Source organism: Diorhabda carinulata, chromosome 2, assembly GCF_026250575.1.
Source record: "Diorhabda carinulata isolate Delta chromosome 2, icDioCari1.1, whole genome shotgun sequence".
In the NCBI taxonomy this organism is placed as follows: Eukaryota; Metazoa; Arthropoda; class Insecta; order Coleoptera; family Chrysomelidae; genus Diorhabda; species Diorhabda carinulata.
The window spans coordinates 6,208,747-6,236,096 of NC_079461.1; the positions used below are offsets into that span (position 1 = coordinate 6,208,747).

At 34.1% G+C, this 27,350-nt stretch overlaps 1 protein-coding gene across 4 annotated transcripts in view; it reads left to right on the forward strand.

Annotated features, from left to right (window-relative positions):
- Window positions 1–27,350, forward strand: part of LOC130903903 (apoptosis-resistant E3 ubiquitin protein ligase 1) — a 48,793-nt gene that overhangs the window by 6,662 nt on the left and 14,781 nt on the right. For 3 of the 4 annotated variants that reach the window (XM_057816275.1, XM_057816276.1, XM_057816278.1), the window contains 4 exons: window positions 12,957–13,180; window positions 14,879–15,017; window positions 24,626–24,765; window positions 26,047–26,187. In XM_057816275.1, coding sequence (XP_057672258.1) covers window positions 12,957–13,180; window positions 14,879–15,017; window positions 24,626–24,765; window positions 26,047–26,187 — 644 coding nt within the window. Of the gene's footprint in view, window positions 1–12,956; window positions 13,181–13,767; window positions 14,529–14,878; window positions 15,018–24,625; window positions 24,766–26,046; window positions 26,188–27,350 lie in introns of those variants that run through there. The other variant, XM_057816279.1, reaches the window with a different exon arrangement.

The window sequence follows — 27,350 nt, forward strand, 5'->3', positions numbered from 1 at the left end:
TAAGCAGTATTGTTCAAAATATGCGCTTTTCTGTAGGAAAATCTTTTTTTTTGTGGATAAATTAATAAAACAAAATACTAATCTCGCCGTCAGCTTTATAATTATCGTTTTTGTCTGTTTGATTAAATGTTGCTCCCGCATTTCATAACGGACATGAACTTCCTCTTAGACCTTTCATGTAGGTTGAGTTTAGAAATATACTAAAAGAGAATATAGCGGTTTTAAAGACAAGTGAACCATCACAAGTATACAAAGGGCTGTATAAATATTATGTCGTGGGGAGCTTTCTATGACATTTTTAAACTAATTTTGCGTTTTGTAACCAATGGGTTTGAGACGTTATTTCTATGACGGGTATACCCGAATGATTTTTGCTGCAAATTATGCACTGAGTAGGACTTCATTTTCTATTATTCTTTTCTTTCTCCATTTTCATATTAAGCTCGAAATGGTTCTCTATGTTAAAATGGACGGTAGTGTTACTTGGTGCGTTTCTTATTGAAGTTCGATTCCTATTTAGACTCGTCCGAATTAATTTTGCATCACCGTTACCACTAAGTACGTCTTCTTTTCTTTTATTTTCCATTTATCTAACTCGCTTAATATGGTAATATCGAAATTTGGGACTCGATGTAACGAGTTATCATTTTTTACTAGTTTTTATAATAATGACATTAATTTTCTCATCAGTAATTTTATTTTTATGACAAGAATTATTTTTCAGTTTTTAGTTTCATTATTGTTTTAAGCGCTTTTTCTTTGTATTTAAAACTAAGAATTTTTTACTCTTTGATATAACTAACTTTAAATGTATAGTTTCGAAACTGTATTTTATTCTTTGCCCCTTTGTTCAATCTGCGATTTGGAACCCGTTCTTAATATGTAAAGATGTGTTAACGGTTGCATCTCGATTTTGTAACTTTAGGACTGCACGCTTACGTACTTCATCCACATTTTTCTTACTGTCATGCAAACGATAGAAGAAGAAATTTATGAATCCTGTCGAATCTAATGAGGATAATCAGATATTTTGATCGAATTATTGCATTTTCATCCATATTTGACAGATTTAAATTGAATTTCATCCCTCGAACATACAAACATACAGTTGAAAAATATACCTCATATCAATATGTGCTCAAATTTAGTAGAAGAAAATTCACATTGCTGAGCTTCAAGTGTAAATTTTTTAATTCAAGAATTTTGGACATTTGAATTCAAACATGGCTGTATCAGCTTGACTGACGACGAGCGGGACAGCCAAAAACTGGTACAACCAGCGAAATCATCGCGTTTGCTCACTTTGGACCAAAAGCACCTTCGAATGAACATTTCCCAATGACTCAAATATTTGAGTCGATTCCTAACTATAGATAAAATCTGGATCCACTACAACACTGCTCCGATAAAAGAAAAGACGATTTATTAGGCTAGTTTTGGGTTTGTGTTGATGATTGATTGATTGACTATCCTCAAAAAGTTGCAATAATAAATTGCAGAAATTGCAAAAAAGCAACTGCATTTGACAAAAAGAGGTACATGTGTATAGAAACCTACTAGTAAAGTCAATCTATCAGTGATGACAGTTTCAAGAATGATTCGAGCTTAACTACTGAAAAAGTGAATGCACTCAGCGAGAGGCCCCGCAGTGGGCGAAAATACCAAAAAGTTGGTCAAAATTAGTAAAATCGGATAATCTTATTGAAAATTGGTAGCAGGGGGTTTTTATGGTATAGCGGATCCAATATGGCGACCAAATAAAGCCGAAATTGATTGTTAGTAGTGGAAATTAGTTATTAAAAGTATGCCAGCAAACAAATGAAATATCAAATATATATTTTATTCCGAATTATGTTTACAAAAGAGAAATGAACTAAACTTAAGCTTACAACATTAGAACTCGCCCTCACACTCTTCATCGCTGGTTTACGAATAATCCGTTTCATTCTTAAGCCGGTACCACACGATGCGCCCAATACTTTTAACGTTAGACGCTGGAACGATGGGCCGTATCGTGTGGACATAGTGAGTATGTCATTCGACGAAGGCTTTGTGGTACAACTACACAGTTTTTGTCGTTTTGTGCGCGATTGAGTGTTTTGTATGAAAAATCAAAGCTTCAAGTTCTCGCACACACTATAAATTTTTAACGTTTGTCTCAAACGCTGCGTCCAGCCTTCGTTCAATGTTCAGTTAACATCAGAAGGTGAATGTTGGCGCAAACATTGTAGCACTGCATCATCCAGTCTTCCTTCCAATGTACTGCCATACTTTGGAACGCGAATGATGGCACAAACTTTAGGCACATCGTGTAGTACAGGCTTCACTGTCTATATATCCATCGATCACAGCTTGTACGTTATGTGAAGTTTTTGTTTACGTTATCGGAGAATCGATATGACCGCAGTTTTTTAAAAATGTAATTTTCGAAGATGACTTCTACTTCAGCCTTTATATGTTTTTGCATTAAGGAAAACAGAAACTTCTGAGTCATCGCCACTGCTTTTGCAGGACTCGTGAGAATAGTCAATTCAAAATACATTACTTTGTTAATAACAAAAGACTTTTGCTTATTTGTTTAATGCAGTGGAATTTCTTTTAGAATATGTGTTGAAATAACTCCATAAACCGAACTTAACCTGCCGCTATTTTTGATACCGTGGCACAACAAGTAGCATTCTACTCAAAGTTGCAAAAGTTTTCAAAAGAGTTACAGATTCATAGAACATCATAACAAAAAAACTCTATAATAGCCGCTAAACAAAAAAATATCACAAACACATAAAAATCCAGTAACTACGTTCAACTCCAATCTAATATTAATGGACAAGAAAATATTCTGATTCCAGTGTGACATCATGCATGAGGCGTGTCAAATTTGAGCCGACAATTCAGCACACAAAACATACCCAATAAGGTCTACTTGCATGTGAATTCCAGCATCACAAATTTAGTTCTGCCACTTACCAATCGTGGCGCTAGTGTAGTTAAAGTGTCATTCTGTCAATGTCAATTGTCAAAGTAAATGAACTTTTTTTTCAATGTCTCATCCGCTTTGCTGATGTATGTTCCAAATGGGAAGAATTTCCCTTACATTTCCTGAAAAGTGATTTTACAAATACCAATGGAAAACATTTGAAGTATAAAACTATCCCATTGTCCACTTCCATTTGTTAAGATCACAGTTGTGCCAAAGTTCATGACTGTGAATATAGGAATCTGCGAAATCAGAGCCGAACAGAATACAGTCGATATTCTGTGCTGTAAATTTAAATGAACTACGTATAATCGACGACATTGGCATAGAAAAACCGCCATTTCTTCTTAGGGTATGTTCTGTGATCTAGGATACCAGTGTATGTGTATCGTGGTAATGTATTGCTTGTTGCCTAACTTGTTAAAATCAGTTAAATGACGTTAATTCTAAGACTGACTCTGACAAACAGTAAATGCAAAAAATGATGGCGACAGATGTTCTTACTAGGTAACTTCAAGTTAGGTGTCGCTTCTGCTCATTTTGGACAACAAGTGCATTCGAATGAACATTTACCATCTTTAAAAAGATAATACTATAGCAGGAAAGTATTAAGCATCGTTACTTCATTAGGTAAAAGGATAAATTACAAAAAGCGACCGCATTTAAAGAAAAAAAAGCCTTTCTACATCCGGCGAAACTTTCTCCAAACAACTGTTAGATATTGGCGATGGGAAGGCTGCTGTACATGAAAATAATGGATGATGCTTAATACTCTCATCGGTAACACATATCCCGATGTACACACGCAATAAGAAAATCATAAGTGGCTGTCAGAAAGAACGATTTGGGCAGCAAATATGTAGACTGCCACGATTCCTACAGATGTGCCAATAGAATCCAAACGCACTCAATTCCCAATTAGATTGGCATTCGCTATGACGATCAATAAGGCACAAGGCCAGACATTGTCTGTATGTGGCTTTGGAAACACCATGCTTTTCCCACGGACAACTATATGTGGCATGCTCTCCCTTCGGAAAACCATCCAGTTTATTTTTGTTGGCTAAACCAAGAAAATTATACATTCTATTGAGCTGAGAGATGAATCTTTATTTTTTTTAACTTCCATTATCTACAACGCTTTAGATTACAAGTACATCGCTACATACTTATAGTAAGTTAGTTATTTGTATTGAACTAGAAAAATATTTCGTAGATAAAATTTATATGGCAGAAAAACGTTTGCCGGGTCAGCTAGTATTATTTATAAGATAATTCACATCAATAACCGTTTGTAAAATTTAGTATTATGTAATTTCTTGCTTATTTTGATGAGAAGAACTCACAACGTGATATCCTTAACCTCACTTTCAATTTGAGTTCACAAAACTCACTAAAAGCATACGGTCTCAAGCTGTGCGGGAGAAAACTCAGCTAGGTCTCTCTTGTAAGACTGAAACGGAGTATAGAGCACATTGAAAATAGATAAAAAATTCTACTGATATAAAATATTGTTCCTCCGTCACTGAGGTTCGTGTTATTAATAAAAAATACGAACATCATTTTCTCCAACTACTATACTATAATACTACTCCAATCGGATACAATGGAAGTAAATTAGGATCGTGTTTAATTTGTTTCAAGGTTGAAATATTTGTGCGTCATGAGGCTTTCAAGCTAATGTACTTCAAATCGATTTGTTCACAATATTCTTATTTCGATCCATTCCTACATCGTAACAAAATGTTTGTATCAAAAAATCTCTACATACGAGATATGAAAAAAATTGATTTGATCCATTTAAGATCTATAAATTTTAAGTTACACAATATGTCTCTTATTTTATACTTTATTAACGTATCGTCTCGGATTACCTAATTACTGCCTTATACAAGGTGACCAAAAAGAGTATCGGGTATTTGTTTTCGCGCCACATTCGAAACGGTGCGACGAAAGGGAACGGAGAGGGGTTCGTGGCGTCCGCCATTTCGTGGAGTTTTAGTTACGATGGAACAGTACTATGGGACGCATCGCGCATTTTGCGTACGAGCGTATTATCGTAACGGTGATTCGATAGTGACTGCCCAACGTCTGTATCGTGCGGAATATCGTGCACGCCAAGTGACGATAGCATTAGGAAATGGATCAGGATGTTCGAGAATACAGGTGCGACAGTTAAAATTCAAAACTCTGGTCGCCCTCGTTCAGTTCGCGATGCAGAATCAATTGAAGAAGTTGAGACGTCGGTTCGTCGAAATCCTTCCGAAAACGAAGCCAAACGTTAAACATCAAAAAATCGTTCTTACATTTGATTTTAAAGGAAGATTTGCATTTAAAAGCCTGTAAAATTCAATTGGTTCAAGAATTGAAGGATACGGACTATGCTAATCGACTGAATTTTGGAATTTTGCGAGCGAAATGATGCAGCGATTTAACATCTTTGAAATCATACTATTCAGGAACGAAGCTAAATTTCACTTGAATGGTCATGTTAATCCGAGACGAAAACATGAACGACCCCTGCACAGCACAAAGGTCGTTGTTTGGGCCGTTATGTCTGCTAAAGGAATTATTGGTCCTTATTTTCATGAAAATAAACGAAGCCGAGCAATCAATGTGACTAGTGACCGTTACTGCGATATGTTGCGAAATTTTTTGGTCCCAGAGTTGCAGGTTTCAACTTAACAACGTCCTTCCAGCAAGATGGAGCCATACTTGCCATACCTCGAATGACTCGATGGAAGTTGTGAATGAATTATTCCCTTATAAAGTCATTTCGCGAAGGAGTAACATCAACTGGCTTCGCAGAAGCCCTGACCTTAGCCCGCTTGACTATTTTGTATGGGTATACCTTCAAAGTAAGGTTTACCAAAATAATCTAACGAACCTAACCCAATTGAAGCAAAACATCAGGTCAGAAATGGCAGCAATGTCAAGAGCTTTGTATCGACGTGCTATCGCCAATCTTCGTTCCCGTTTAGAAGAGTACCAGCAACGTAACGGTCATCATTTGGATAACATCATATTTTCTAAATAATTTTCCAATTCATATGGTATCAAAAAACAATAAAAGTTTTTATTGCTTATAAAAATTCTTATTTACTTAAACTTACAAATACCCGATACCCTTTCTGGACACCTTGTATTAATGTGACTGTGAAAAATCATAAATCTACCTACATACTATTGTATTCGTTTTGTATTGTAAGAATTATTGTAGACTGACCGTCCTCAATGTCTTCATAAGCGGTTCCTTAGAAACTTGAAGTTCTATCAACTTATTAAATTACGTATGACGTGACGACCATAAATATAATTAATTATAGGTTTTGTGTACAACAGAATTAGTATTTAAGAGATAATAACTTGCATATATCGTCATATATAATCTTAACATCCAACGAGAACAGTAGTCAGATTATTGAAACAACTTTATATATTTATGTATTTAAGTTAATAAATAGTTTTTCAAAGTTGCGAATTAAGTTATTTAACTCCCGAGACCTATCTTCCTATGTCCCGCCACTGTTTTGTAAATGAAAGTCTTATTTTTTTCTATCACATTTTTATTTAATATTTAAGATGTACCGTGTAGTTTACAAATTAATTTGATTGTTTTCAAATGTAATGACAATCTCAACAACTCTGGAAAACTTTATAAATTCTTAATTACAAAAAAAATGAATAGGCTTCTCATTTCACAGATGAGAACTATGCTAAAACAACAACAAACATGGACATTTTTCTTTCTTCTATAAGCGGCTTATCGCCTGTTTCTTCTTCGATATCTTTAATCACCCTGGCTCTAGGTTGTCATTACACCTCTTCCGTAGTCGATCTCGACTCCGTGTTCCAATTGGAGATTCATCCCTATTTTTACCAGTCTACGTTTGTCATTCTGATATGTTAATCACTTTTCTCGCCTATTTTCATCTATGTGGTCTTTAAGAGCTGTTTCGTTTTTAATCTTTCCGGCCTTGCTTCTGATGTATAGTTCTGATCGTTGCTTTGTCAATTCATGCCTTTGCTTCGTCTTAGATGTTCTGAATAGGTCCCACGGCCTTATTTGTTCAAGATACTTATCCTCTTAATGATTTTTCTACGTCTCCATATCTGGTTATGTTAATTCCAAGTTACTTTATTTCATTCTCCGTTGTATTATTTGATCTTTTAGTTCTAATTTGCATCTGATAGGCTCTTTTTCAGTTGAGATAGTCATATAATGTTTTCCTGTGAGATTAAAGGTAATTTTATAATATTTGATTCTGATATGGGTTTTGTTTGTTTATGTATCGATAGAAAACATGATTGATATACAAAAAATAACCTTTCAAATACAGCTTCAAGCATCACCTTAATTATTTCATAATTATTAAGTGCTCTGATGTCTTTTTTATAGAATAATTTCTGTCTCCCCCATTTTTTCCATTGCTTTTTGTGGCTCATGTCTGCTAAAAGGTTGTCGATACCTAGTTATTGTGACTTATTCACTTCCAAATAATAAAATATTACACTTTTTTCGTAATTAGATATCACCTCATCCGCAAGCTAGAGGAAGGTAAACGCTCCAAGAGTGTTTTTGGAGTCACACTCAACACATCTCAACGGATTGGCTGAAAACTCCTTCGACTTGAGAATATAAAAGCTGGAGCATTGTCTTCAGAAGTGTGTTGAAAAAAATGGAGACTATCTTCATAAATAGACAGCATATTTGTAAAAATATGGAAACTTTCCTTTTGGTACAACACTCGTATTATTATCAAATAATAAATTCTAATAGTGAAACGATTCTTCACTTATTGTTTTATATAATTCGGTGACAGTGGCTTTTCGTTTCTTTTCAAAATAATAACAACATTACCTTTATACCTTGACTTTCCATTACAATGGAAATTTATCATTTACAAGAAGACAACTGCCTCCAATATTCGAATTGTTACTACTGGAATTTGGGTTTGGTTTCGGCGTACAGTATATCAATGGAGACCAAAACATTTGTCTCGGTCTCTCAACTTTGTTACGGCACGAACCGCCACCTTTAATGGCATCAGTAAAAGATAAATTATAGAGGGTATCTCATAAATAATGTAAATTTCCAATGTTCCCTTTGTTTATTGAAAAATTATACATAAAAAGCGCATTAATATTAGAAATATAGTCCATCGAATTCTATGGTTCGAACCCAATGTTCAGCAAGATCTTTCAGATCGCTCTACATTTTCAACATCTTCTTTGAATCCAAAAATTTTCCCACGCAAAAATTTCGCCATAGATCTAAATGAGTACTAATAAAACGCAAGATCCGGACTAAATTCTAAATGTGATAGGGGTTCAATATCACCAAATTCCTCGATCTTATTCCGCGCAACTTTCATATGTATGTGCTTTGGCATTGTTTTGTTGTGATAAAACCCACTTTTGGTTAAACCTGATTATTTCTTTGATAAAACTCAACATTCGAATCAAATGTCCACTATATAACTCGGTTGGAATGATTTCAAAGTACACTAAACCTTAATTTTCGTTGGAATTGCCCTTGGTGTACCTTTTCCATGTTCGAGTAGTGTAGATAAATCATATTTCGACAGGGCAAGAAGCTGTTTAGACACCTCTACTTAACGTTTGGCTTGAATATCGGCACTATTCGAAAACTTTTATAGATTTCTTGTAAGGTCCAAGGGAATTCGATAATCGGCGGGCTCTGGTACTACATTGGTTTTCAACTGACAATAAGTCAATTTTTAGGAATCGAAAATCACTTTAAGGAACATCATCAAAAACATACTAAGTAGTTTAAAATTGTGGGCTTTGCATAAATCTCGTCAGTTTTTTTGCTTAAAAATAAAATCTCTGTGGAAACTTTGAACCGCCCGTTATCAAATTACACTGTGAATATATGGGTCGAATATTAAATAACAACCTTTCAATATTCATTCCTCGTTACTGACTTTCCTTGAAACTTACTCGCTTTCAGAGGCGTTTCAATTGGTTCTATATGAGAAAGTTGTTTGAACAAACTTATGTCTGGCATATTAATAAATTAAAATCCTTGAATTGAATCTGGAAATAAAATATTTCATCAACGACGGATGATAGTCTAGGGAACACCACCATTTTTTGGAGACTGGAAAACATATCAATCCCTAATAATTTTTCCCAATTCTGCTGGAGCTCCCTACATAGCTTGCAGGAACAGCTTAGGGAAATCGAAATTTAAGTCTTTAACCTAATAAATCTTTGTAACCATTAATTTTTCAAAAATTGAGCAAAAATTTGGAAATTTGTTTATTTATGTGGCTTGTAGATTAAAACTAGTAATGAAATTGATATTGTATGGAGATATAGAGGTATTTTCAAATTTTGTAGATTTAAATTGAGGCACAAACAGAAAAAATACGGTCATTATAAGCCGATGAAGGTAACGAAAGTTTAGGACCTCTAGGTGCTGATGAATTTTTAGATTCTATATAAAAAAATTTTCGTTTTCTTTTACCACATTTCAAAAATTTCGAAGCAAGTATCACTTTATCCTTCATTGTTTTTACTAAATGTTACTGTCACTTCGTTTCAAATTTTATTGGTAAAGGATTTGGAGGAAAGAATGAAAAAAGGGATCCTCACTTTATACACCTACAGGGAGATGTTTGGTAAAAACTGGGGACTACAATCGGAGATTAGATTTTGGTTGTATACAGTAATCATAAACCGTACCACACAAACGAAAAGAATGTCCGGAAACTGAGGAGGATAACAGCACAAAGAGCACTTGAAGCAATCCAAAGAATTGTTCATGAAAAGTATAACATCAAAAAGAGCTCTACCATTGAGAAAGAAAATCCTTTGGTGACAATAAAAATTATGGAACATACAACTATCCTACAGGAAATGATCTAAAATGATTCTCTTTGGAGTCCGAAGCGTCTGCGTATTCTATACTAATCTCTTTGTTCAACGTTTTGGTTCTTAAACCTCTGAGTTGCTTTTTCAACGTCACTTGTCTTATATTTGGAACAGATCACAAGATTTTCGTGTTATGAAACTCAAGTTTCAAGGTTTGTGAATAAAAAAAGAGGAATCATCAAAAACTGCGCCGCTACTGTACTTTATTACTATTCACGAAACATGACAATGAAAAAATAAAAAAGTAAATTTACAGCGAAAACAGGGCTTCGCGCCTGCTTCGGTCCCCCGGCACAACATAAACCGCTACAAGGCTATGCAAACGATGTTTTAATTATGCAAATATTAAATGTTCTCTTCTTGAATGGTGTATCTAGCCGTTAAGTGTAGATTACAAATTGTCGAGAAGATTATATCAAAATTTGCTTCAAATAGAACGTGAATATTCATAAATTATAATTCGAAAAAACCTTAAAAAACAAATTTTTCGCAGTTATCAAACTATCAATTGAAACATGATTCTTGGCATGAGTATAAAATTACTGATGAGAAAATTAATGTTATTATTATAAAAGCGTGGGGTACTTTCTTTGAAAATTTGAAACTCTGTGTTTCAGAAAGAAACTGTAAATAAATGATAACGAGTGACATTGCGTCATAATTAAGGTAAACTGGGAATTAAGGAAAGGAAAGATCTACTTAGTGAGTGAAAGAATCGAACCCAGATCTGTTGATTACACGCTAGAAGCTCTACCAATTAGGCTATCCTAGAGACAAGTATTACTTTTATGTTTCAGTCACCTGCATAAAAGAGAAATAGTACGGCAAAGAGTTAATTGTTAATAATAATGTTTTTCAACTGTATTTTGTTAAAGACAATGTTAATTTAGAAAAAAAAGCTTATGTCATTCATTGTCAAGAAACCAGCGAAAAATAAATAAATATGGTTATTGGTTTTTCCAGTAAAAGGTATCAAAATACTGCATTTAACAAAAGTACTGCTTGGCGTTTAATCAAGAGTTTTTTTACAATGGATATCGTTCAGTTTAAGACAAAAGTTATGATAAAACTGATGAAGATATTTTTTTTTGCCAAAAATCGATTTTATTCATCGATGTAATAATCTCCTTTCAGAGCAATAAAATCATTACAACAGTCGTGCTTGTAGAAGGATTTGTCTTTTTCCATAAACCTCATTTTCATCAATCGCTTCTCCAATGTAACCATCGTTGTCATCGCATTATGAATCGGTGCATTGTCTTGGTGAAACAGTGGTTTTTTCTTGATTTTTGCATTCAAACGATCCGTTATTGATTGTCTCCCCCTTTTGGAGATAGTCGATGAACAATATTCCATGCGCATACCAAAATACTGAAGCCATAACATTCCCAGCTGACTGTTGTGCCTTTGGACGGTTCGGAAGTGGTTCACTGTCTGCAGTCCACTCAGATGATGATCGTTTTGACTCTGGAGTGAAGTGATGTATCCATGTTTCATCCATTGTTACATATCGACGCATATTACGTGCAAACATGACCAAACACTGTCTGAATCATCTGAATCATTTTTTTTTTGTCCAGAGGTGGGCTGGAAGCTAATGCCTTCCTCACAATGGGCGGGTGCAAATGCTGTGAGTTTGTGTGGGACTCTCACCCACTAAACCACCCTCCTCAATCCTCGGGAGTGTCGTACGTCGGGAGGACAACAAATTGTCATTGCATCAGCGTACAACACTTAATCCTTTGGATTTTTGAGCTGTTTCTTAGATTCACTCCTCTCCACCAGTCCGTCAAGACGGCACAAGAAGAGAGAAAGTTACTGAGCCACTCCACCAACTTCAAGGTCTTACAGCTCCCAGGAGTGGAGCTAACTAACCTAACCTAACCAATTAGTGGACTTTTTGATATTTTTTGCAGTAACCACTTCATCATCTCGGAGTCCGTACGACGTTTAAATTCATCAAACCAATATCAAATGTTTCTTTTCGATAGAACAGAGTCCGGATAACACTTTTGAAGCTGAGCATGATACATTAACACCCGAAATTGTTTTGAATCCATTTTTTTTTGAAAATAACGAAAGTAGCTTCTCTTAAATGGCTGACTAATCGAAATGTCATGAAATGTTACATATTCTCTTTTCAAAGCTGGTACTTCATAAACGACATATGGATTTTACAATTGCAGCGCCATCTGTGTGTCAGTCACAAGACTTTTTGAGTGATGTGATACTTTAAATTCAATTGAACTCAAAACTCACTCAGAAATCGAAGCGCGATTACAATTATAAGTAAAACAATCTACAACGAATTTATAGAGGCTTGTTTTAAGGAGAGCGAATTTCGGAAAACAGAATTTTTCGTCAATGAATAGTTTTATCTTAAAGAAACTCTCAATATTGGTACAAAGGCAATCACCAATACGTAATCAAAGCAATGAGAAGGCAGTATTTGAAAAAAGTGATTGTTTGGTATGCCGTGTCAAACCAGCTAGGAATCGTTATACCTCTCTCTATTGAAGGAACGTTAAATCAGTTTGTTTGTTTAAAGTTGATTTAAGAGTATCAGTGTCTAATGTTGGCCTGTTAGATCCCCAGATCTTACAATAATAAGTACACATTCCGAATTATAGTCAAATATTTATAAACAGAGTACAAATCTTTTCAATAACGATTTTTTACATTATCACATAAAAGTCAATCTACATAAAATAGGTTTTAATGAAAATTTCTGAGGTATATTGATTTCCAACATTCAAATTATTCTTTTGCAAGTAGAACTATAGGAAGAAGAGTGTTAAAACATTATATTTTATTGTGTTGCTTTGAAATTCGTTGTATTTACTTTTATTTAAATATTCTAACTCAAATTACTGCTCAAGATCTGTTGAAAAATATTCATTCCATATTATCGACAATGTATTTCATAGGCACTGTATTGAAACCTTTTAATGACAAAAAATGCTTAAAAAAGAAACAAAATCATAAATATTAATATATCCATAATTTTCAATTTAAAAAAAAAAATGTTATTTAATTAGAACGTAGTGCGACTTTTCCACGGAATTAATTTTCATTTCAGGAATATCCCAGTTGGCCCAGTGCGGGCAGCTCGGGGAATTACCGGAACTTCCTGCACCCGATGAACAACGTCTTCAAAGAGCTGCACTAATCCTACAACAAAGATTGGTATTGCGTCAATGGCTTTACAAATACAATTTACATTCTTATTATCCTAAGTTGCTGACTATAGAAGTTACCTCTCTTGAAGACGTCTATTGGTTGGAGGATACCAAGGCTAAACAGGTAATCCATTGTAGGATAGATCGCGCATACGAGATGTCCAAGTCGTTCTGATATAGTTTATATTCCATATTTAGACCCACCCCCATTCCATCTTACATACCAAACCTCACCACCATTCGTCACCAGCATGATACGGAAGTTTAGCCATTTAATTAGATAACTTACAAACAAAAATAACTAAATGTGTTGTACTGTAACCCCAAATACCAATATCTAAAGGAGCCAAGTCAGTAGAGCAAGCTGGTTAATGAAAAAGACTCTCATCTATCATCAAATATGGAAAGATACTGAGCAACATACCCAAAGTTATGAGAAGCTGCTCCATCTAGTTGATTCCAAGCTAAAGCCTTTTGATTTTATCTACTTTTATTACACAAAAGGCAAATCAAAGAATATCAAGATTCGTTATCTACTAGGCTGTTCAATATAGTATTAGAATGGATAGTACGTAAAATCGGTTTGAACAGAACATGGACACTAAAAACAAGGACAACGTAACTACTGGCATACGCAGACAATGTAATAATCCTTTCAACATCGGAAAACGAGCTGCAGGAAATCTGTGAGCCTTCATAGAAACGGCAGAGACAGTGAATCTGCGAGTCAACGATGCAGTAATAATGGCAACACCACAAAGGAAAAGAGCAATGAGAAGTTTGTCAATACAACTCAACGTAGACTAAGCCATGAACTTGAACAAGTTCAAAGTTATGTATATCTTCGGGTGGTTATCAAGGACGACGGTGACTGAGAGCACCGAATGCCATAATAAGTTCCAAAAAAATCTCCGGAAAGGCGAAGCTACATTTATACAAAACAATACTAAGACCAACAGTGAGCTACGGAGGCGAAACGTGGATTCTAAATAAAGCAGAGGAAGAGAATATGGGAAAGAAAAATACTCAGGTAAAAAGGAGGAAGAATTATGGCTGAGAAGAACAAATTATGAAATAAGGAATCTACTGGAGAAGCAGAACAAAGCAAAATAATAAAGAATAGAGTGGCTGGGTCACATACAGAGAATGCCACAAAAAAATTGATGGGCACAAGAAGGAACAATAAAAAAGGAAGACCAACTGTTGCATCAATTGAACTGAAAATGGTTTTCATTTGAGTTTGTTTAAAATGCGATGAATTGTTCGCGTCGGTAAAGTAAGACCTATCTCTATTGGAGGCATTTGGAGAAGCCGTAAAATAACCCAAAACATCAAGTACGTTTATGTCACTGTCCACTAATGGTTTATTTTTCTCAATTTTTGTCTTCAATTGACCAATCTAACAGCAGTTTTTAAGCAATCTTTTCACAATATCACCATTTCGTTCAACAATTTGACGTATAACACACGCTGTAAGTAATAAAGAATCTTCTTTAGTAAATTCTACATTCGCCATTATTTATTATGAAATAGAAATTGTTAGAGAAAACTATCAAAACATCAAATTTTTGACAGCCATTTGTTTGAGAATGGAGAAAAGTATAGATTTTGATAAGAAACGATTAATAAGAAAATCGAAAGCTATCCACTTTAATCCTGGAAGAAAATTAAAGAATATAATTTGTTTAAACTTGGTATTGAGTTGTTTTAGATATCATTTTGCTTTTTTTTTCTTTCTTTGACACGCTCATATAATATCCGATGAAGAAGATCTTTTGTGATACCATAGATCAATATTACGTTAAAAGAGCATGACTTTCAGGTCTTCTCCAAAGATTTTCCTCGTTGGTCTGCTGCTAGACAATCTCTGCCGATTTCCAAGCAACGTTTGGAAGTACTTAAGGCTGATCTTTGGTCAGAAGTTGTCAAAAGCAGTCATCACCAAGACGCCTGGACATGGGGTGAGTCATTGTTACTTTCATATTACCTGATAAAGGTGATAAGTTACTTTTTCTCATACATATTCTACTTTATACAATTCAGTATGTTGATAATAATAAAAAATTTGGTTGGTTATATTTGGGATCAGGAAATTATCCATGCTAAGCAAGGCTCATTAGATATGGATCTGTTATAGGAATTGCACCTCTGCAGCGCCAGGGTAGGGTTTTTTTGGAAAAAATGAACGACCAGATTGGGTTTGTATAATAAAAAAAAGAGGAAAACCCCATCCTGAAGAAAAAGGGTTTCTTCCGGAAGCGGATATAGAAGGCGGGCGGGATGGTGCAGCTGCAGCTATATTATTCCCTATCATCAGCCATTTTTCTGGTGAACCGGTTCACCAGGTTACAGGAAAACCTGTAACACCGATTGAACGACTAGGTTGGATTTGTATAAGAAAAAAAAGAGGAAAGTTTCATCCTAAAAAATAAACAGTTCCTTCTAGGTTTAGAGATGTATTTTGTAAGCTTTTCATGTTTTTTTATTGTTTTTGTATGTTTTTTTTTGTTTTATTCTATTTTTTCCGATTCATCATGTTAGAGGAAAACCGCAGGAAACCTGTAACATTGACGATTAAAGAGGTAAGAGAGGTAGGCCTTTATCTAATGGCTAATGGAAAATTATCTAAGAAGTTGGGTTTGGAGGTCGTTCTTCTGAAATTTGATATATTTCCTCAATCATTTCCTCATCAAACAAATCTTCTAAATCTTAGAAAGCATCCATATTAAATATTTAATTATTTGTGTGACGAATATTTTCAAAAATGAACTAATCAAATATAGGTATAATCATATATGTAATATTCCTATATGGACAGTTGGTATGGGAAAAAACGCTCCTACGTTACGGTCCCGACAATATTCATTTTCTCTCTTGTTCGAGACACTTTAACTATACTGCGCATGCTTGAGAATGCGCAGAACCGAGCTGGAACCTCGGAGGATAGAGGAAGCTTTATCATTCTGTCTTCCTTAGTCGGAACAGTTTCCTCTTATAGAAACTGTCGATTTAGAAATATGGGTATAATAAACAAACAACCCACTTTTGATGTATAGTATTTTAGGTTAAGTTTATACTAAACTCTTTAATTGACAATTCTAATTGCCTAATAACTTATTTGACAAGTAACTCGATTTATTCGGAAGTTTAATTTCTCAGAAGGCAAGGAAACCGAATTTTTGGTTATTTGGTAAACAGTTAGTAGGGAGTTTATTAGGAAGTGAAGAAACCCGACTTTAGTGTACTAAAAGCAAGCAGATTTGGATCCAAATTTTTTCAAAATTGTTGTGATGTTCATATTTGACCACTGAACTAGGCTAATGTACATGCTATAGCTACATAAAAGACTGATAAAGGTCGATTACAAGAGGTAACAAACATACATCATTGCTTTTTTCATTATACGTATATTTCACTTGTCGATAGTATTCAGCAATCACTAATAACGATAGTACTCTAGGGTTTTAACAACAAAAACAAACGAATAGATAAGGTATACTTAAGAATTGTAAACATTTTCATAAGTAGATTCGATTCTAAAACTCGTTGTTTGTCGTTATATGGTCTAAATTGTTGCGAATATAAATAAATCAATTTTGCCGCAGTACATCCATTTACAAGTACGAAGAATTCGCCGAAGAATAATTTATTTAAATAGATTCATTGTAACAAGGACGAATCTTTATCAAGGTAATACCAGAATAAATTTAACAGTTTTCATTTCAACACAAAAACCTAAATCAAGTTGAGTTTAAATGTAATTGTTTCGTATAATCTGAAATAGCACTCTAAATCTTGATATTAGATGTAGTTAACCGCGGGGGTTTTATACATGACATATCGTCCAAGGATTAGACGAACTTTTTATAATTTTGAACATTAACCTAGTTAACGAAATAATTTAACATGAGAACCAAGATGAAATTTCATGATTGCTTCTAATATTCTAAGATCCTAAATCGACCTTCACAGGACTGACAGGGCTTTTAGAGATGTCCTTAAAAGTACCTTATTTATTTTAGGTCCATTGTTTTTGCAAATTGGTTCCTAAGTCCCTAGTTTTTCAAATTTTGCATCAAATATTGTATGATTTTTCATATAACGGCTTCGGCAATGGAGCTGGAAGATTTCGTAAATAATTTTATTGTTGAAAAAATATTTTTTCTTTCTTTTTTTAAACTACATCTGCCAAATGTCCTCCGTTGACACCTAAGCATTCATGGAGTCGAGTCTGAGAGTTCTGCATAACTCTTCGCAGCATATCAACGGGTATTGCTGCAATCTCGTCACCAATTCGTTGTTTGAGGGTCAGGATTGCTCTGGGTAGATCAGCTCCAAACAATTTCGTTTTTATATAACCCCATAAAAAGACAGTTAGGGCGGGAGACTGCGGGGCCAAGCGATATCCCGTTTCGAGAAACGACACGCCTTGGAAACAAAGCGTTCGCCGTATACATTGAAATTCTTGCAGTGTGGCTTGTTGCACCGTCTTGTTGAAAAAGTGTGTTTAATTAACTGAAAAGCGGTGAAGTTCAGGTGTAAGGAAGTTCCGAATCATTGCAATGGCAATTATCCTCAAATAAATTTGCGGCAACATGTTAATTACCTATAAGGTGTCTGTTAAATGAATCAAGGTATGCAAATCTGAATACCTTTATTTTGAGAAAAAATTAGAAAAACTTTGCGATACTGGATGATCGTAGACTGAAAATGCGCGAGGTACCAGACATAGTAGGCATTTCAAAAAGTGCTGTACATCGTCTATTAACTGAAAATTTGATGATGGGTGCCGCGTTTGCTAACAGTGGAACAAAAATGGCGACGTGAAGATGTTTCTATCGAGTGTTTGGCGATGTTTCACAGAAATAAAGCCGTTTCATTACCACGGATGAAACGTGGGTCCATCACTTTACACCCGAAACAACAAACATTCAAAACAAAAAGTGAAAAGAGATAACTGGCTCCAAAGAAGGCAAAGACCGTTCCCTTGTCGGGCAAGGTCATGGCGTCGGTTTTTGTATCCCCTCTTTTGTTTTTATTATTTCGGTGTACAATTTAGTCATTCTCTCTAACAATATGACAAATAGTCGTCGTCTATTTGGATCTATTCGTTTTTCAGGAAGTGGTAATAGGACACTGCTTTTTGACTTCCCTGTCAACAACTCAATCGTGTTGAAGTCAGGCGACTGTTACGGCCAAATCAGTTCCAGTACATGTTTTCTTTCAAATACTCTTGGCACAGCTTCGAGGAATGCTTGGGATCGTTGTCATGCAGGATGATAAATTTTCTGCCGTTCACGTGCTGGCCAGTACGTACTACATATTCCTTCAATTATTTGCATAGTCTTCTTTCTTCAAATTCTCTTCAATTTTTACCAGGTATCTAGTCACCCTTTCTCCATAACATCTCCATGCCATCATCGAGCCTTCGTCGTATTTTACACTCTGTTAGGATGGACCTAACGCCCATTCTTCCTTTGACCTGCGCACAAATACTCTTCTCGTATTACCCAAAATCCTTTAAATTTCACTCATCACACCATAAAACTCTCTACCAGTTTTCATGCGTCCAATTTTGATGTTCTTTACCCCACTGCAATCTCTTATTGTGTCTTGAGACAGATTTCTTCACTACTACCCCTAACCAAAAAGGCCAGCTCCTCTCAATTTCACTGCATTCAAAAGCAGATCCCTAGATTCATTGATTTAAGCCGCTATATCTGAGTCCGTAACAATACGTTTACTTTCAGCGATTGTGGTTTTTCGAGGCCGCCCTGAACATCTCCTATTGGATACATATTTTTTCACGTTGTAATCCACGGTACGTCGAGTTATTTTTAATTAGGCAGCAATTACTGTCGCCCAAACTATGAAATTTTAACCTGTCGCACTCACCGACAAAATATAAAAGAAAAATTTGTTAAAGTGTATTATTTTGAATTTAATGAATGGATTATAGGGTTCACGGGATGGACAAATATTTGAACGAATAAGAATTCACTGGAAACGTGTAGGTGAATTCCGAATTATCAAAGTTACACGTGATTTATACCACATGTATTTGATTTAAACGAAATAGGTAGAGTAATGTCCGGCATTAACTTCAACAGGTACTGGAAGCAGCTGCTCCTGCTATCCAGAAAATTTGCTATTCCTCAATAACATTTCATTTCACAAGTTAACTCTCTCTCTCGAATGAAAATTCATAATTTTAATAGACCCGGTGGTCTCGAACCCTCTTGTTCAATTCCAATTGACAACAAAGAAAAAATTGTCATAATGACAAGAAATTTCGAAAATGGGAAGTAAAAAAAATCACCCTAGCAACGATAATACTCGTATTATTCATTAAATAGGAGGCGGTCCAGTTCAACAATTACAACGATCAAAATGATTTCGGGCGTTTTGTACTAGAAGAACTGAAGAAGAAAACTTTGAACTTGAGAAAGACAATTCTTCAACATCACCCCTACTTGTATGCGAGTTCGAAGCCTCTTTTTCTGGCCAAAAAATAAGAAAATATAACAAAAATGACCATAAAATGGAGAGGGGTGGAGATGGATAGTTTCGACCTTAGACAGGAAATCATCTCGCAACTAATTGAACCTACATGTGAAATTTCATTTTTCGGTCGCTTTTCGTTTGACCTGCAGAGGTGAGCAGAGGTCAAAAACCACTTTTTTTGCACTGCGACCCCTCGAAATATTCATTTGTTTTCAACCAAACTCTAATAACATCAATCCGCCGCCAAAAAAGCCATGTATGCTAATTTTGAACCGAATCGGACCCATAGCAATTGCTCGAGAAACGAAAATAAGAATTGTAGCTTAAACAGATATATAGATATATAAATAAACTACAGACATTCGAAAAACTATCATAACCGTGTTCAGGAGGTCTCAAAACATGGGAAAAATATTCGATTTTTATGTTTCTAAATGTTTCTTTTTAGGTCTCTTCTGTTTCAAAATTAGCTTTTTTAATAAAATATATTATTTTGTTAAATAAAAGTCGAAATGTCAATTTTTATCTATCTCTTAAAAACTATCTAAAAAAAAACTAATTTTGAAACAGAAGAGACCTAAAATCAAGAACATTTAGAAACAAAAACATACCAAAAGGTCTAAGAAATTAAAGAAATTTATTCAATTTTCTAGTTCAAAGTTAGAACCCTTTGCTGATGTTTTCAACAAACGCATCACAAAAGTGCACAGAAATAGTTTTGACCACGATTTCTTCATATTTAAACACTTTTCGCGCGCACTATAGAGACGAATGAGAAATAATCGAAAAGATTCTGTTACACTGATATAAAAAAAGTGAAACTATTCTAATATGTTAATGATAAAATGTTTTTTCTCCATATGGATGTTTTATTTTAGTTGTAGAAGATTTTTTTCTTAATTAACAGCAAACTTCGTCTTGTTTGTTTTTTTATTATAAAAATTTCAATGTCTTAACCTTATATAGAAATTTAAATCGCCCATAAAAATAAAATATTTCCCATTGTTAAACGGTGCAACGTCAATTATGCATTTGATAAAATGAGTAAGTACTCACCTATATGCATTAGTTCTTTAATTAAATTTTTAAGGTTAAGTGGTGTACTTGATAAACGAAAAAAACGCGCTCGAACGTTTTGCTTTTTAATGATTTTTGTTGAATTACTTATTGATTTTTTATAAATAAATGTAATGAAGTAAGTATAAAATATATATTAATTCCTATTAGATCCTCAGCAGAAAGTTATGTTTGGAATAGGGAATTTTCCATTACGAATTTATCACTTTTATTTTTGAACAAGAAATTTATTATTGTTCATAGTATCATATCGTTATATCCTCATTTATTAAATTATTCTATTGCCAAATTCTCATTTTATATTACAAATTATAACTGTGATTGCAGGAAATTATCATTCATCGATATCTTCATAATTTTCACTTTTTTCGATCACTTTTTTGAATGACTTCTAAGCAGCTTTTTCATTGACAAATAACAAACATACAAACCGAGAATCTTTTAAAACTTCACCAATCTGTAGGACAACAATAATTTGTTATTCACATTTGCTGTTATATAAAACGCACTGCTAACCCTAAAACGTAGAGAGCTCAATGAATTGGAGAACAAACGACGTCCTCTTACAAGCTTCATAAAGTGCTGGTTAGTGCTACCGAAAAATCGTAGAGATGTCTAGTCCATACATGAATGACCTATATTTGATGCTAAACCTGAACCTAAAGTGACAACTGCAATTGCAAATTACCTCAGATAAATTTCTATCACAAACTTAATTTAACAAATATCTATAGTTAAAAAATACTAACATTTATCTTGTACTTTTAAAAAAATTGAATTGCTAATAACCAGTATACGGTTGATGCGAATTTTGTAATAAAGCACTGCTCAACGATGGGTCTGAAAACGATGTCGGATTTATATTTTTCATTATTGGTCTGTCAAAATAGCTCTGATATAAGTTTTGAATAGTGTAATATTTTTACTCCGCCCTCATTTCTTTTTGCAACGCGCCAATCGCTTACTTACGTCACTAGCGCCGATCGAGTTTCGCTCGACAAGCTACAGTAGCATCCATATCACGTTTTTTTTTGTTTTACCATCCTATCGCGTCGTGTTAGTTATATTTTTTGTTAGTATGTCGTTATAATTACTGTATTGTACCAAAATCTTTCAACATCACTATTACTGCACCAAATAAAGTATTTTTAAGTATGCCCAAGGGAGAAAAAAATGGTATGATAGAATGAAGAAGGGCAGTAAAAGATTATTTCGAGGTAAGTCCGTAGGTCATTTTTGAATAGCATATTCAAAACCTAAAACTGCAGTAGTTTGAAGGTGTTAATTGTGATATGATTGTTTTGTTTTTTTGCATTGGCGTGGCGTTCAGACGGGATCTAACCTGAATATTGTTAAAGAAAAAAAGGACACCACCATTTGACACCTAGAGTATTTTGTTAAAATCGATCTGTTTTTCATAACGAAATCGTAAGAATGTTTTATATATATTTTTTTCATTAAAAATTTTTATAAAACTACTTTTTTATGTAAGTTGGTTGACACCTTTTGCTAATTATCAGGCATTAACTAAATCTAGGGGTACTATACTATTTAGAAAACAATACTATTGCTCTATCTCATTTAAATTATTTTGTGAAGAAAATTAGACACTTTTTTACTCGAATACTATAAATCCAATTAAATCGAAGTCGAATTTGCTTCAAATTAAATGTAATATATTTGTTTCAATTTTAACATTGGGTATCTCAAAATTAAGAGGTTCCGTGCACATAAAATCTCTTTGTTTTGGTCCCATGAATAAGTAGCCGTTGTAAGGGAATCTATTTGTGACAAATTGTCTGAAGAACCATGAAAAAACCCCTGCTCCATTTTTATCAAAAAATAAACTCTTTGTCGTCACTCTAGCAAGTAGCATTTTGTCGGCGCTAATGACGTAGTACCTATTTAGAACGGATCTTTGTCGATACCTTTACACTATATAAACCATTTAATATAAACAGTTAAATACTTTGTAAGACCGCCACTGGTTCGTCCTAATACCATCGCTCTGTTTGGAAGTTTTCAAATTATTGATAACTTGTTGATGTATCGCTTCCCAAAGTGCTTTCAACTCTTATTGTAGAGTTAATTTCCGGGACATTTCAAGCCAAACGTGCTCAACGGAATTCATGTCCGGTGAACAAGGTGGTCATTCTATTCTTGTAATTCTGTGACAGTCTATGGAGTCGGGCATTATTATCAATAAAAACAAATCTTTTAACTATTGCATCAGCAAATGGCACAATTATCGGCTCTATAAGTCTGTTGCGATATCTTATTGTTTCATTAATTAAAATTACTAAATCAATGTGTCAATTATAGCATATGCCTCCCCAGAAACGAATTGAGTCGCTTCCAAAAAGAGTGGTAGAGACCATTAAATGTAAAAATTGTAAAGTAAAGTGTAAAAAATTTCGAAAGCTAAAAAATTAGTTTACAGTTATAGGTTTTTGTACAATAATAGTTATTTGTATGCTAAGGACTGAAAGTGCTACTTTGTTGGACGAGTCTGAAAATTGCGAGACGAGCGAAGCGAAGCGAGCAACAGACAGTCAAACAAAGAAGAATTTTATCCACGGCGTACCCATCATTTTTTAGACGATGTATAAGATCCAAAACTTTTTAAATTACACTGAGGAAAGAAAATAATAAACATTTTATTTATAATTTTTTCTGGTGACACCACTTCATAAACAACTCGTACTGTTTTTCGTACGCAACGAATTAAGAACGGCCGTATTGTTTTCTTCGGTGAGATCAGGTGGCGTGGATTCGAGTAACTCTTCACCGCTGAATTCGGATAAAACAAATAATTTCAGAAAATAAAAAATTTAAGGTTATGCAAAATCATCGAAGTGAAACTGTCAACTGTCAACATTGAAGTGGCTACTACAGAGCGTCCCGAAAGTGTTTTGCAGTACGGAACTGTCACTTTCACTACATGAAATACTCAAAACGCAACTTTCGGTATATAAACGAATACAGAACGAACAACTTTCAGATGGCGTCGTCTAAAAAAATATTTTCTGTACCTGTACACATTTTTTTACACAACCAAACGGAATATACTTTGTGGATATACCTCGTAGTTATTGTATAACAAATTGTTTTGTATATGTTTCCGTATAAGCCATCTTGACTGAAAAAAATGACACAAGAGCATTTCGAACACTATGATCCTGGATCATAAATATTACCTATTAGCTGATCCCGGATCACTAGATTATTGTCCGTCTCTGATCGCCGCTTATACTACTACTACTCCTTCTCTTTTCTCCAGCAGAAGGAAATAGACGAAAAATCTATTTGTACTAACATCAACCATTGAGAATTTTCTTTTCGCTATCTTAATAACAGGAATCCAATTTTTCAATAGTCAACTCTTGTTAAAGAATATAAAACCATTTTGGAACCATAAAAGCATTAAAAACGCTTTTTGATTATTTTATAAATCATTAAAAGCAATCAAGGGACTATACAGTCGTGATTAGTCGTGTAAGATCATTTTAAGGCCAGTATTTTTAAACATGTTGCAATAAAAGTAGATTAAAATGCAGACTTTCATGTAAAAATAAAATTTCTAAAAATTCTTGCTCTGTACCAGTTAAAAGAACGCCAATTATTTTTGAATCTCCTGACTCCAAAATATGTTCCAGAAATACCCTCCATTACTCTATGTCTATTTCGTTCGGCCCTACATTTGAATAATCTTTGGTAGAGACAGTTACAAAACTCCAACTTTCATTTTTACTTATTCGTAATACTCGCAGCGAAATTGATATCACACTAGATAAAAAAATAAAAACTATTTGATTGAAACAATTTATTATTATCAACATATTGATAGCGACATTCTTTAGTTACCAGTATATCGGTACAATTTTATGATTGCGGTATTCTATTCGAGTAAAAATATTTTTTATGTTCCTATTTCGGTTCATTGCATCTAAAGTATGCAAAATAGTATCACAAATCGCTTTATTTTCAGGAGGAATGCTGGTGGTATCCGTATCTGTTGCAGGATTGGTCACTTTGGCTGCTATGACCCAACCATCTTTAGCGCCCGAGGCCAAGCATTCCCTACTTCAATATGTCACCGGAAAATATCTGTTACCGTCAAATTGTAAGGTAAGATTGGGATCTAAGTTTGTATACATTTGAATTGACTAGTTGTTCGCATAATTTTATATAATCCTCAGTGACAATGGACGTAAAAATTACTAATAGTTATTTATTAGTAAACTATAAAGTGTGATTCACCTCTATTTGTAGTTTCTTTCGTCATTAACACGCCATTATCACATTTTAAAGGTTTCTTGTCGTTTTAATACCAACGGACGAGGTGTTTCACGAAATGCCCTTTTACGGTCAGCAGTTTTTATTAGATTTTTTTTCTTTGAGTCAGTTTTCATATCATATAAATCTGTTTCAGGCTACATTAAAAACTAACAATAAGTCAACATTTTTCAAATACCAATAGATAAAACTTAATTGAAACGATCTTCACAAACATACCGCCAGGTTTGACGCTCGCAAATTCCTTCTTATATCTTGAAATCATTGTTTTCATCGCTTTTCCTCTCGAGGGACTTGAATGAAAACTTTATTTGGTGTTTTTATACTAGTGTTTGTACATTCTGGTACAATGTACCAACGATCTTTTATTCTACAAAATTGAATACTCCCAGTCGTGCGACAACTCTGCTTAAACTGTATTTACTTCTAACCTCACTTAAGTCTGTTTACTTACTTTCTACGTCACACAACGTCACACTCAGTCATGTGATAACAAATGCGTTTTGGCGCGTCATTTAGGTATTTAAATCTATTTATTTGTTTTACGAACTAATATAACGTTTAAAAAAAAATAAAAAAATAGTGTTAAGGTATAAAAAAAGTATGTAAGGACCCTATTCGGGGTATAAAAATAGCAAACCCTTAGAGTTGAGCTAAAGGGCTCATCTCGGTGAAGATTTTTTTATCAAATAAGATTATTTGAGACGTTTAGAGTTGAAATAGCAAAATAATTTTTTTTTGAAGCACTCTAATATGTTATTTATTAAATAACAAACGTAAAATGCTCAATATTTTTGCAAACAATTTATATTTGAACGAGGCAATTATAATGCTTAATCTAATTAATAATTGTGGTTAACCAATATATACCTACCCAATATTGGGAAGAAAAGTTACGTCCATTGTGAGTTTTTTAAGTTTGAAAAAGATTCGAGGTGTTTAAGTTACTCGATATTCAAATCAAAATTGTGTCGCGAGATTGCGGATTCATTCACAAACAAACTAACAAACAACGAAGCAAAGTAAAGAAAAAAATGCGATAGAAAGTAATTTACTGTGTAATTCAATATAAATAACAATTTGAGTATATTTATTCAAAATGTACTATTTCAGGTAAATTTTCAATGGTCATGTCCTCATCCCGTGGGCCAAACAGTTTGTTTTACTGTGCAATTCTACCAACGTAATGGACAGCCTTATCCAATCTGTGATACTGATAATTTTACTGTTGATGTTTGTGGAGGTTCAAGAAAGGTGAGTATTCATATTTAACTTGGAATTTATGGAACCGATGGTGATTTTCATATGTCCTAGGTACTGCAAATTTCTCTCCTTGATTGTCGTGAGAAGTTCTTTATGTTCCCATTTGCTGTAGGACCTCTATGTTTGTCTTATGTTCCGTCCAAGATATCCGCTGCATTCGCCTGTAGGCGTACATTTCTAAAGCTTCAATTTTCTTCTATATGGCCGCATCCATGGTCCAACTTTCGCATCTGAACACAATAACAGGAAATATGTAACAGCGAAGCATTCTGGTCCGGAGTTCCAGGCTGAGGCTGCAGTTTGCCAGAAGTGTCCACATGCTGCTCAGTGTTTTCCGCGCTTGTTCAATTCTTGATCTGATTTCGAGTTTTGGCTCGCAATACTGGTTGACGAGCGTTCCCAAATATCTTAAAGATGGCACTTGTTCAATAATCTCTCCATGGAGTCTTAGGGTGGCGTTTCTTTGTATTTTTGAGAACACCATAGTTTGGTCTTGGACGTATTCATATAAAGGTCGAATTACTCATTAGATTCTACAATAACGTCCATAAGAGATTGAAGTTCTGGTAAGCTACTGACGACTACCACGGTATTATCTGCGTAATGAAGATTGTTTGTAATGTTTCCATTGATCTTTATGCTTGTAGTTTTATTCTCCGTATTCCAGATAATAAAAGGAGTGTAACTGGAGAGTTACATATTGAAGAGCGAGTACTTTTGATGTCTATACCAGATGATTACTGGTTTGAATAAAATTCAAAAATTCAAAAAATCATTTTCTGACATTACTAAAAACTTAATTTTATTAACAATATTTAAATATTTATTTCCTTAATTAATAAATAATAAACTGAATAAATTAAATGTTTGTTCATATTTTTTAACGTTCGAATAATTTGACAATTTTTTGGGTAATCCCACCTTGAGTAAAAATATCGATAAATCAAACTATCGATATTTTTTATTCTGCATAAATCGATATTGTTTAAAAATATCGATACGATATATTTTTGCTCTTCCCTTATCTGTACAGCATTCGTTTCAAGTTTGTTTAGTATTTGTTTGGAAGCCAGTGAACGTTTTTAGTGAATTTGAAGACATAGAAAAAATTGGTCATCGTTATGTGATACCATACTTTCATTTGGAAGTCGTTA